The sequence below is a fragment of the Aotus nancymaae genome, unplaced genomic scaffold (genome assembly GCF_030222135.1).
Source record: "Aotus nancymaae isolate 86718 unplaced genomic scaffold, 86718_ANA_hifiasm-v0.15.2.pri h1tg000002l, whole genome shotgun sequence".
NCBI classification, from domain to species: domain Eukaryota; kingdom Metazoa; phylum Chordata; class Mammalia; order Primates; family Aotidae; genus Aotus; species Aotus nancymaae.
The window spans coordinates 15,434,033-15,446,588 of NW_026988413.1; the positions used below are offsets into that span (position 1 = coordinate 15,434,033).

General features: G+C 39.0%; 1 protein-coding gene across 1 annotated transcript in view; it reads right to left on the reverse strand.

Moving 5' to 3' along the window:
- Nucleotides 1-12,556, reverse strand: part of MGAM2 (maltase-glucoamylase 2 (putative)) — a 118,697-nt gene that overhangs the window by 44,901 nt on the left and 61,240 nt on the right. Inside the window, 3 exon segments of the mRNA XM_064372796.1 lie at nt 1,329-1,463; nt 2,264-2,326; nt 4,002-4,109. Of these exon segments, the coding sequence (XP_064228866.1) occupies nt 1,329-1,463; nt 2,264-2,326; nt 4,002-4,109 (306 nt within the window).

A 12,556-nucleotide genomic window follows, 5' to 3' on the forward strand; every position in this document is an offset into this window, starting at 1 on the left:
GAGGTAATGCTGGACTCAAGATCTAAGGAAATCTCTTGATCCATCTTCCCAGCAGAGGTAGCCCATCTTTATTTTTCTCTGTTTGGATTATTCACTTTTTAATCTGTGGCCAGAGGTTACTATTATCTTCCTCTACTTTTTCTTAGTCCAGTCACTTGGACTAACTCTGATATTGGCATAGACCAAACACAAGGAGAGCTTTCTTACTTTCTGCCATAAATATATTTCTAAAAAGTTGTACATAACTCAGAAACAGGTTTGGAAATAAAAATGTACTTTGGGGAATTTATTACTTAAGTGCAAGGAGTTGGGGCTCCTAAGGGAATGTTCATTGCCCATTTCATCAATGGAAAAGTTACATTTTTGAATCCCAGACTATTTTAAATAGGACATATTAAAGGCAAATGAAAGTACTTGAGGAACTATTCATTACTTTGAATTACCCAGCTACAGCTTTCCCTTCATTGGAAAAAGAAAAGCAAATACTACCCCAGAGTTATCAGTATCTCTTATTCTCAAGACTGCCCATACCTCTTCACTGGTTGACTTACCTGTTTAAGTTAATTTGTGTCCTTTCACATGTCTATTCTGTGCCTAACTATCTTGAAGGTGCAAGTGGCCAGGGAAGCCCCAGGGCTTTCAGTGGACTTTTGTTTCTAGGGTGAATCACAAACTTCTTCCAGCCTGACCCACAGCTGAATAGCCCTTCAGAGCTGACCTAGAGCTTGCTTAAGATTTCAGAGCACTGGACAGTGGGAAAGGAAATCAGAACACTGATATGCTTCCCATCCCCAGAAAACCATAGATAGAGTTGCCCTTGGACATATATCTCAGAGATATCTCAGGAAGTCCTTCTTTTAAGGCCAGCTGGCATTTACAACAAACATCTGAACAGGCCTTTAAGCCATTCCCTCAGAGGTGTCTGTCCCAGTACTATGGTGAATGTCTACTTGCTCTCAGGTCCACACCTCACCCACTCCCAGCTCTGCCCTGTAAGGCTCCCTTACCATCAGCTTCCAGGTAGATTTGGCCAATGGGGGACACTGGTAAGAGATTGCAGATGGGAGGTGATTTCTCGCCCTCTCTTTTGCTCTGGCATCTCCAGCAGTAGCAATCCCCTCTGTGGGCTCCACCTTCAACCAGACAATATGCCTCTGGGCAGATGAGCAATGTTCTCTGCTTCTCTTTGTCCCAGCACTTAGATTTTGTAACAGCATTTCTCCCTTTCATCTCTGCAGTCCTAAGTGTCTGTTTTGCTAGTCTCTCCTCCCTATGTTTTGACTTGCTAATATTTCAAAAATAAAAAAGACAACCAAGGGTGCACTTACAATCCACAATCCATCAAACTTCAAACTCTTCTCTGGCTCTCGAGGGTTTGTATAGAGCTCTTCTATCTCTTTCTTCCACCATGCAGCTGTGTTATTACGAAAGAAGTCAGGAAAAGCAACGTAGGCCCTGTATAGCTGTAAGAATAATACACAGTCTCATGGTGGGGTCTCAGCCTATCCAGGGGACCACAAAAGGGAGATGAACAGGAATTTGTGCCTACCCAGATTAGTCTCTGCTCTAATCGCAGATCTGCTACTGTTACAGAGTTTACAATAGAAGCAGAGATTGGGGAAGGTTGATTTCATTCTTTGTTTTCTTAGAAAGTTAGATAGCTTTAAACTCCCTTTCAAATACAGGATTTGTTTTATAACCGGACCTATAATCACAAGACTGGAAAAGTAGCAGTGTCTAAACAGTTGAACTTTAGAGATGAAAATACTTTTTCTTTTTCCTTCTTTTTTTTTATGAGATGAAGGAAGATTGTCATCCAGGGACAAGTGAACTACAGAGCAGAGGGAATGCTAGATGACCAGGCTGAGATTCATGGCTTTCCTTCATTCAATTGACTTGTATTTTCTTTTGTATGCAGATAATTTATTAAAACCCAGTTTGTTTATAATGGATTCCCCTCTAGTGAGACAATAGTAGACTTTGGTTCATTATTTTTCAAGCATCATAGAGTTCAAACAAATCACAGCCCATTAAAAGCACACTTATTAGAGGATTTCATTGATGATTTCCATCTACACGTTTCCATTTTCGCTGTCTGTTGAGTTTTCAACTTGAGGACCTCTTTCTTCCAAGAAACTAACAATGGACAAGCACCCTCAAGTTAGGGCTACTTAACTAAAGGGTAAGCTATGTATCCATCAAGATAAAAAACATAAATATCCAGATATTTAGGGCAATGTTGACAAAAATCCATATACTGTACCTTAACCTGAGTTTCATGGTCAAGGGATCCATCTACATTTACATTAGGCAGATCCGGCCAAACCTAGAGAAAAAGAAGGAAAATTGAAAGCTTTAAAGATCAATGCATGCAGATTATAAGGTATTTCATGTGTAGACTCTGATGACATGCATCCATTTGCTTGGGAATCTATGCCATGAATTAAACTGTAAAGACTGAATCTACACAATTACATTAGGTGAAAGTAGGCTGGGTCTCCTGATTCATTCCCTATGTTTTCAAAGTTTTATTTTTGAACTTAATAATTAACTGAATTTCTTTTAAACATATCCTCTGAACAACCAACTTTCAAGTGATTTCTCAGATCTCTGATTCTTCTTGTCATAGACCTATAACAAAATTCATAGTAAGTGTGAAGTGTGACTCTAAAGAAATAAGATTGATTTCCATTCACACCCCATAAATCTGACCTCAATGCTTTTAAGCATTATCATGACTTATAGGGGACTCCAAGTATACATAGCATTAAAAAAATCCATAGCATCAACCAATTTTACCTGTAACTACCAGGACATTAACTATATACACACTGATTAAAGGATTCAATCAACAGACACTTACTGAGTACCTCCTATATGACGAGCACTATTCTAAGATCTGTGTTTACTGAGATTTAAGTAAGAAATAGTACTCATTTCTCAAGAGTTCAGATAGTACATAAATGCTACACTGTATGCTATACTGAAGGCAATATTACAGAAAAGGGAAAATAGGAAGAACTAAAATATTTATTAAATGCTTCGAACGACATAAGATTTGAATTGATTTTGAAATGAAGATTATTATCTGGGTAAGTTGGGAAGGTAATATTCAAAGTGAGCATACGGCTGGGCACAGTGGCTCATGCCTGTAATCCCAGCACTTTGGGAGGCCGAGGCAGGCAGATCGCCTGAGGTCAGGAGTTCAAGACCAGCCTGGCCAACATGGCGAAACCCCATCTCTACTAAAAATACAAAAATTAGTCAGGCATCGTGGTGCACACCTGTAATCCCAGCTACTCAGGAGGCTGAGACAGGAGAATCACTTGAACCCAGGAAGCAGAGGTTGCAGTGAGCTGATATCATGCCATTGCACTCCAGCCTGGGTGACAGAGTGAGACTCTGTCTCAAAAAAAAGAAAAAAGAAAAAAAAAATGAGCATGGAATACACCCAGAGCAGTAGAAAGTAGCACAGTATAATTAAAGAATTTGAATCTGGGCTAAAAGCTACGATCACCCGAAGTCCACCTAAAATGGTATTGCTATAAATCAGACATATGAAGATGAAGATTGAAGCCATAAAGATGAATTAAAGGAAACAAGATAAAGAGGAGAATTTATAGGACTTAATGATTCATTTAGATATGAAGGCAGATTAAGCATGATAGGTCAAAGACGAATGCATGTTTTGCATGTAGGTAGCTGGGAAGGACAGATTTCAGTCATTCTCAAAGGGATTCTTACTGTTTGTTAAATGACCATGTGGAATAAATAAAGAGTGGGGACAACAGAATATTTCTAGGCAATAGACAGTGCCAGTAATAATAGAGAATGAGACCTGTAACCTTGACCTTACTAATGTTTATTGAGCTAATCAGCACCAGACAGATTTCTGCTCATTCATAATTTATTGATTGTCCAATAGATTTTCCAACACTGAGCTGTTTTATTTCAAGACATTGTGATGTTAATTAACAGTAAGTACCTTCCCCAAGCCTTACCTTTCCCCAGACAATGTCATTGGTGTCAGGCCATTTGATGAACACGTCATTTTCCTGTCCTCTAATGAATGGGAGATACTGGGTCTCATTGCCAGAAATGGCTGGGTCCTACAGTAAAAGAATTTCAAACAGCAAATATGAGGAAAACATCTCTAAGAAAATTTCTCTCCAAAAATTTAGTAGTTCATAGTGCAGAAGGAAATGGTGAACCTCAAAACCAAAACTAAAATGAAATAAAATAAAAATCATGGATAATTTGCCTTACATCTTACTGGGTATATTACCATAGCCAATTGAAATGGGATGGTGCCATGAGTACTCGAAGTAAGATATAAAACCCTTATGAGGGGCAACCTCTTTCAAAGTGTACAAGAATCTGTGTCAATAAATGAAGGAGTCTTTCTATATTATAAAAAGTAACTACCCAAAGTTATAACTAATGAAAATGAGAGGAAGGAGGACAATATGGCCAGCTAGAGGCAGCTGGGAAGCACCTCTCCCACTGAGAAAAATCAAAATATTGAGTAAACCATCACACTTCAAACAGAGCTTTTGAGAGAAAACACTGACAGTCTATAGAGAGGCAATGTAGACACTGAGGTGTAAGAGGGAAAAAGCTGGAAACCCCACACAAGTTGCTAAGTGCTAGGACGAGCTCCTGTCACTGAACAGGTCGTAAGAAAGGGGTGAGCGAAGGGACACTCCCATTGCAGACCTCTGGAATCCTAGCTACAACAGACCCCACAAAAACACCATAGACACTTGAACTGGCAAGAGGAATTGCCTGGAGAGTAGGCAGAGGCAGAGCTCAAGCCTGTGCAGAGACCAGAAGGTTTTGCATACAGGCATCTGCAGCAAAATACGACCATGGGCACCTATCTGTAAAGGCTCTCGATCTTGCTCTGAGCAGATCTAGCCCCTGCTGACAGCTGAGCTGGGAGACATAAGGGTTGTCCTTCCTACAGAACCAGGGTGCACTGATCGGCATGCCACCCTGTTGGCCAGCCCCTCACAAGGCCACTGCTTGGCTACTCCCAAAAGAGCATGCACATAGCACAGCCTCCACTGCCCCACCTGAGTGCCTTGCTGGTGGTCTGGAGGCACTCTGCCCCCCAGCAGAGCCAGTACTTGACCCTAACAGGCCAGAAAACAAAGCTGTAAGTCCAGTCCAAACCCACCAGGGTTTAAACACACAGATCAGGATTATCTAGCTGAGATCTGTGGCCCAGACTTGAGCAGGGCCACAGAGCACAGAACACTGAGAAGAGTGAGGTATGGGTTTGTGTGCTGGTGTGGGAGTTGGGCAAGCCTTCCTCTGCAAGACTAGTCTGGGAAGGGTGTAGCCTGCTTAGCAGCCACAGCCTCCGCCCAAGGGAGTGTCACAGCCCAGAACATCTAACAGACTAACAATCTGGATGCAAAAGTCTTGGGACAAAACTAGCTTGTCAGGGCAGCTACTGAGGCAGACATTGGAAGGAGACTCTGTTGTGGGAGAGCAAGCTGAGAGGTCCCCAAAGCCATCTGCTGTGCAGAAAATACTGGGTCATATCAGTTGAATCCCTATGGCAACACTGCAGTGCCTGGGGATCCTCTGCCCTTAACCCACTGCATCAACAGATCACCCCCAGACATACCCCACAACCCACTCTGAGTCTGCGAAGTACAGAGGACCAACAGGAAGCTTCAGGTCTCGTGGTGACCTGATCTTTGGCTCAGGCTTCCCCTAAGAGGGAAGAGCACAGCCTGTGAGGGTCCCCCTTGGGGCTAAGGAAACAGGCGTGACATCAGTGATTAGAGGGAGCTCGCTCAAGTGCCAAAAATGGATTTGGCAAGGAAGCCATCTCTGGATGTCCCATCTCTTCCACCCCATAGCACTGTTGCAAATGTGCTGAAATACAAAAGAGGCCTGTAGCTGAGTAAGAGGCTATCTTCTGGCCCTTACTCTTAAGCACCATCTACTGTATCGCAGCCTAAATTACACCACCAAACAAAAACTCTTTTAGTACACATTGTCTGTGAAACCCAATGCAGAAATTCAGCCACAGATGAAGATCTCTTAAAGAGCCTTGGGCCTCTGAAAGTACCCAGAAATGAAGCCAATCAATGATACTCAATATACACCACAGCCAAACCCTCAAGGAAAATAAAGCCTATATAAACAAAAAGACAGCAACTTCAAAAAGATAAAGAACATCCGCCCTCTCAGATGAGACAGAATCAGCACAAGAACCCTGGCAATTCAAAAAGTCAAAGTATCTTCTTAACTCCAAACACTTTCACTAGCTCCCCAGCAATGGTTTGTAACCAGATTGAAGTGGCTAAAGTGACAGATACAGAATTCAGAACCTGGATGACAAGAAAGCTCAACAAGTTTCAGGAGAATGTTGAAACTCAATCCGAAGAAGCCAGTAAAATAATCCAAGAGGTGAAAGATAACATAGCCATTTTAACAAAGAACTAAACTGAACTTCTGTAATTAAAACAACAAATGATAATACAATTGCAAGTATTAACAATAGAATAGACCAAGCTGAGGAAAGAATCTCAGAACTCAAAGGCCAGTCCTTCTAAACAACCCAGTCAGAAAAAATTTTTTTTAATGATTTTTAAAAATGAACAAAACCTCTGGGAAATACATAATTATGTAAAGAGGCCAAATCTATGACTCATTGGCATTCCTGAGAGAGAAGGGTAAAGAATAAATGATTTGGAAAACATATTTGAAGATTTATTCCATGAAAATTTCCCCAATCTTGCTAGAGAGGTCAACATATGAATTTAAGAAATTCAGCGCACCCCTGTGAAATGCTATGCAAGATGATCATCCCTAAGACACACTAGGAAATTTTCTTAGTGTGTTTTGAGGACAAACTAAGAAAATTTCTTATCCCTAGACCAGCCTTACAAGAGATCCTGAAAGGAGGTCTAAACATGGAAACAAAAAAAGGATATCTGCTGCCACAAAAATACTCTTAAGTAGATAGCCCAGAGGCCCTATGAAGCAACTACACAATTGAGTCTGGAAAACAACCAGCTGACAACACGATAACAGGATCAAAACCTTACATATTAATCAATGTAAATATTATAAATGCTGCACTTAAAAGACAGAGGGACAATTTGAATAAAAAAATAAAGACACAACCACATGAACTGTATGATACCTTCAAGAGGCTCATCTCACATGTAACGATACCTGCAGGCTCAAAGTAAAAGGATAGAGAAAGATCTACCATGCAAACAGAAAAGAGCAGGGGTCACTATTCTTCTGTCAGATAAAACAGACTTTAAACCACCAAGTCCAAAAGGACAAAGAAGAGCATTACATAATGATAAAGGGTTCAGATCAATAAGGATAGTTAACTATCCTAAATAAATATGCACCCAACATTGAAGTACCCAGATTCATTAAACAAATGCCTACAAAAAGACAGCCACACAATAATAGTGGAGGACTTCAATACCCAACCAACAGCATTAGACAGATCATCAAGGCAGAAAACTAACAGCGAAATTTGGAACTTGAGTAACTCAACACTGACTAATTGGACATAATGGACATCTAGAAAATACCCCATCCAACAACCACATAATATGGATTCTTCTTATAAGTGTGTAGCACATAATCCAAGATTGGCCACATACTTGGCCATAAGGCAAATCTCAATAAATTCAAAAATATTAAAATTATACCAACATACTCTCAAACCACAGTGCAATAAAAATGGAAATCAATACCAACTCTCTCAAAACCACAAAACTACATGTAAATTAAGCAACTTACCCCGAATGACTTTCAGTTAAATAATAAAATTAATTATAAAAAGCATCCTTGAAATTAATAAAAACAGAGACACAACATAACAGAATCTATGAGATGACCAAAAGTAGTGTTAGGAAGAAAGTTTATAGCCAAAAAGATCTCAAATTAACAATCCAATTTCACAATTAAAAGAACTATAAAAACAAGAACAAACTTGCCCCAAAGCTAGCAGAAGAAAATAAATAATTAAAATCAGAGCAAAGCTGAATAAAATTGAGGTTCGAAAATCTATACAACATATCAACAAAAGCAAAGTTGCTTTTCTGAAAGGGTAAACAAGATTGATAGGCCACCGGCTAGACTAAGAAAAAAAGAAAGAAGATACAAGTAAGTATAATCATAAATGACAAAGATGACATTACAACCAATCCCACAGAAATACAGAGTATCCTTAGAGATTTTTATGAACATCTCTAAGCACACAAATTAGAAAATCTAGAGGAAATGAATAAACTCTTAGAAACACACAACCTCCCAAGATTGAACCAGAAAGGAACTAAAACCATAAACAGACCAATAATAAATTCTAAAATTATATCAGCAATAAAAAGCCCACCAACCAAAAAAGAGTCCCTAATCAGACAGATTAATGTTAAAATCCTACCAGATGTACAAAAAGCTTATACCAATCCTACTGAAATTATTCCAAAAAACTTGGGAAGGATGGATGCCTCCCTAAATGATTCTACAAAGCCAGCATCATCCCGATACCAATATCTGGCAGAGACAATGAAAAAAAGAAACTTCAGGCTGATATCCCTGATGAACATAGATGCAAAAATCCTCAACAAAAGACTAACAAACCTAACTCAGGAGCACATCAGAAAGTTAATTGACCATGTCCAAGTAGGCTTTAATCTCTGGGATGCAAGGTTGGGTCAACAAAGGCAAATCAATAAATGTGATTCACCATATAAACATAATTAAAAGCAAAAGCCATACAAAAATCTCAATAAATCCAGAAAGTTTTTGATAAAATCCAAATATCCCTGCATGATAAAAAAAAAAAAAAACCCTCAAGAAATTAGGCATCAAAGGGAAGTACCTCAAAATAATAAGAGCTATCTCTGACAAACCCACAGCCAACATCATACTGAATGGGAAAAAGCTGGAAGCATTCTTCTTCTTTTTTTAATTGTACTTTAGGTTCTGGGGTACATGTGCAGATCATGCAGGATTGTTGCATAGGTACATACATGGCAAGGTGGTTTGCTGCCTCCATTCCCCCATCACCTATATCTGGCATTTCTCCCCATGTTGTCCCTCCCCTAGCGACCCCCAACAGACCTCGGTGTGTGATGCTCCCCTCCCTGTGTCCATATGTTCTCATTGTTCAACACCCACCTATGAGTGACAAAATGTGGTGTTTGATTTTCTGTTCTTGTGGCAGTTTGCTGAGAGTGATGGTTTCCAGATTCATCCATGTCCCTACAAAGGACATGAACTCATCGTTTTTTATGGCTGCATAGTATTCCATGGTGGGTCTATCATTGATGGGCATTTGAGTTGGTTCCAGGTCTTTACTATTGTAAACAGTGCCGCAATGAACATACGTGCACATGTGTCTTTATAATAGAATGAGTTATAATCCTTTGGGTAGCATTCTTCTTGAGAACTGGAACATGACAAGGATGTCCTGTCTCATCACTCCTATTTAACATAGTACTGAAAGTCCTAGCCAGAGCAATCAGGCAAGAGAAAAAAATAAAACACATCCACATAGGAAAAGAAGAACCAAACTGCCTCTCTTCATGGATGACATGATTCCATACCTAGAAAACCCTAAACACTTTGCCAACAGGCTCCAAGAACTGATAAACAACTTCATTAGAAGTTTCAGGTACAAAATTAATGTACCAAAATTAGTAGCATTTCTACACATCAATAATGTTCAAGCTGAGAGATCTCAAATTAGAAATCTCAAGTTAGATCTCGAATTAACAATCCAATTTCACACCTAGAAAAACCATAAAAACAAGAATGTTTTTATAGTTCATCAAGAATGCCAGGCCGGGTGCGGTGGCTCAAGCCTATAATCCCAGCACTTTGGGAGGCCGAGGCGGGTGGATCACGAGGTCAAGAGATCGAGACCATCCTGGTCAACATGGTGAAACCCCGTCTCTACTAATACAAAAAAAAAAAAACTAGCTGGGCATGGTGGCGCGTGCCTGTAATCCCAGCTACTCAGGAGGCTGAGGCAGGAGAATTGCCTGAACCCAGGAGGCGGAGGTTGCGGTGAGCCGAGATCGCGCCATTGCACTCCAGCCTGGGTAACGAGCGAAACTCCGTCTCAAAAAAAAAAAAAAAAAAAAAAAAAGAATGCCATCCCATTTATAACGACAACAGAAAGGATAAAATACCTAGGAATACGTCTAACCAAGGAGATGAACGATCTTTACAAGAAGTACAAAACACTGTTGAAGGAAATCAGAAATGACACAACAAATGAAAAAACATTTCATGCTCATGGACTGGAAGAATTAATATCATTAAAGTGGCCACACTTCCTGAAGCAATTCATAGATTCAACACTATTTCTATTAAACTCTAATATCATTTTTCACATAATTAGAAAAACTATTCTAAAATTCACATGGAACCAAAAAAGAACCTGAATAGCCAAATAAATTCTAAGCAAGATGAACAAAGCCAGAGGTATCACATGACCCAACTTCAAAATATGCTATTATATGACCCAACTTCAAAATATACTATCACACACCTACAATTATTATCTGATCTTCAGAAAAATTGACAAAAATTAGCAAGAGGAAAAGAATTCTTTATCAATAAATGGTGCTGAGATAACTGGCTAACCATATATAAAAGAATGGTACTGGACTCCTACCTTTCACTATATATGAAAATTAACTCAAGATGGATTAAACACTTAAATGTAAGACCACGAACTATAAAAATCCTAGAAGATAATCTAGGAAATGTTATTCTTGACATTGGCCTTAGCAAATAATTTATGGCTAAGTCCTCAAAAGCAATTGCAATGAAAACAATTATTGACAATGGATCTAATTAAAATAAAGAGCTTCTGTACAGCAAGAGAGACTGTCAACAGAGTAATGAGGCAACCTACCAAACGGGAAGGAATATTAGCAAGTTATGGACCTGACAAAGGCCTAAAATCCAGACTATGTAAGGAACTTAAACAAATCAACAAGCCAAAAACAAATAATCTCATTAAAACGTAGGCGAAGGGCATGAACAGACACTTCTCAAAAGAAGACATACAAGTGGCTAAGAAACCAATGAAAAAACACTGAATATAAGTAACAGAGAAATGCAAATCAAACCACAGTGAGATACCATCTCACATCAATCAGAATGGCTTTTGTTGAGAAGTCAAAAAATAGATGTTGGTGGGGCTGCAGAGAAAAAAGAACACTTATACACTGTTGGTGGGAATGTAAATTAGTTCAACCACAGTGGAAAGCAATTTGTAGATTTTCTCAAATAACTAAGAATTGATCTACCATACCACCCAGCAACCTCATTACTGGGTATATACCCTAAGGAAAATAAATCATTCTCTCAAAAAGACGCATGTACTTATATGTTTATCACAGCACTATTCACAGCAGCAGAGACATAAAGTCAACCCAGGAGCCCACCTATGGTGGACTGGATAAAGAAAATGTGGTACATATATATAATGGAATACTACACAGCCATAAAAAGAATGAAATTATGTTCTTTGCAGCAACATGGATGTAGCTGGAGGCCATTATCCTAAGTGAATTAACGCAGGAACAGAAATGCAAATACCACATGTTCTCACTTATAAGTGGGAGCTAAGCATTGGGTACACATAGACATAAAGGTGGGAATAATAGACACTGGAGACTACTAGAGAGGAGATGGAGGGAGAGGGGAAAGGGTTGAAAAACTACCTGTTTGGTACTATGTTCACTACCTGGGTGATGGGTTCCATTATACCTTGATATGGTTTGACTTTGTCCCCAACCAAATCTCATCTTGAATTGCCATGTGTTGTGGGAGGGACCTGGTAGGAGGTAAATCATGGGGGCAGGTCTTTCTCTGCTGTTATCATAATAGTGATAGTCTCATGAGATCTGATGATATTAAAAAAGGGAGTTTTCCTGCACAAACTCTCTTCTCTTGTCTGCCACCATGAAAGACATGCCTTTCACCTTCCACCATGATTGTGAGGCTTCTCCAGCCATATGGAACTGTGAGTCCATTAAACTTCTTTCTTTTATAAATTGCCCAGTTTCAGGTATGTCTTTATCGACAACATGAAAACAGACTAATACATACACCAAACCTCAGCATTACACAATACACATTTGTAACAAACCTACATATGTACACACTGAATCTAAAATAAAAGTTAAAAAAAAATAAAGTTTAACCCTGAATTATTTAAGTAAATAAATAGGATGCTAAAAATTCTGTAGGAATTTAAATATGACATAAGTGATTTTTTTCCAATGATATAGAAATCTATTTTTACAAAGACAGTTGAGAAGTAAAAGACTGTATTGGTATTTCTTCATAAAATTCTTGAGAAAAACTTTTGCTAATGTTTGAAAACAACTCCTGGAGATAAACCACGTTAATAAGACTTAATCCTCAAGCAGAGAGAGCCAATTCATTGTGTTTCCAGAGTATAATAGCAATATTCCTCAAAAACATGAATCGTTTTTATTGCCTTCAGTGTCCCAATGTGTCCAACTAAAGTAGCTTCCCTTGCTCA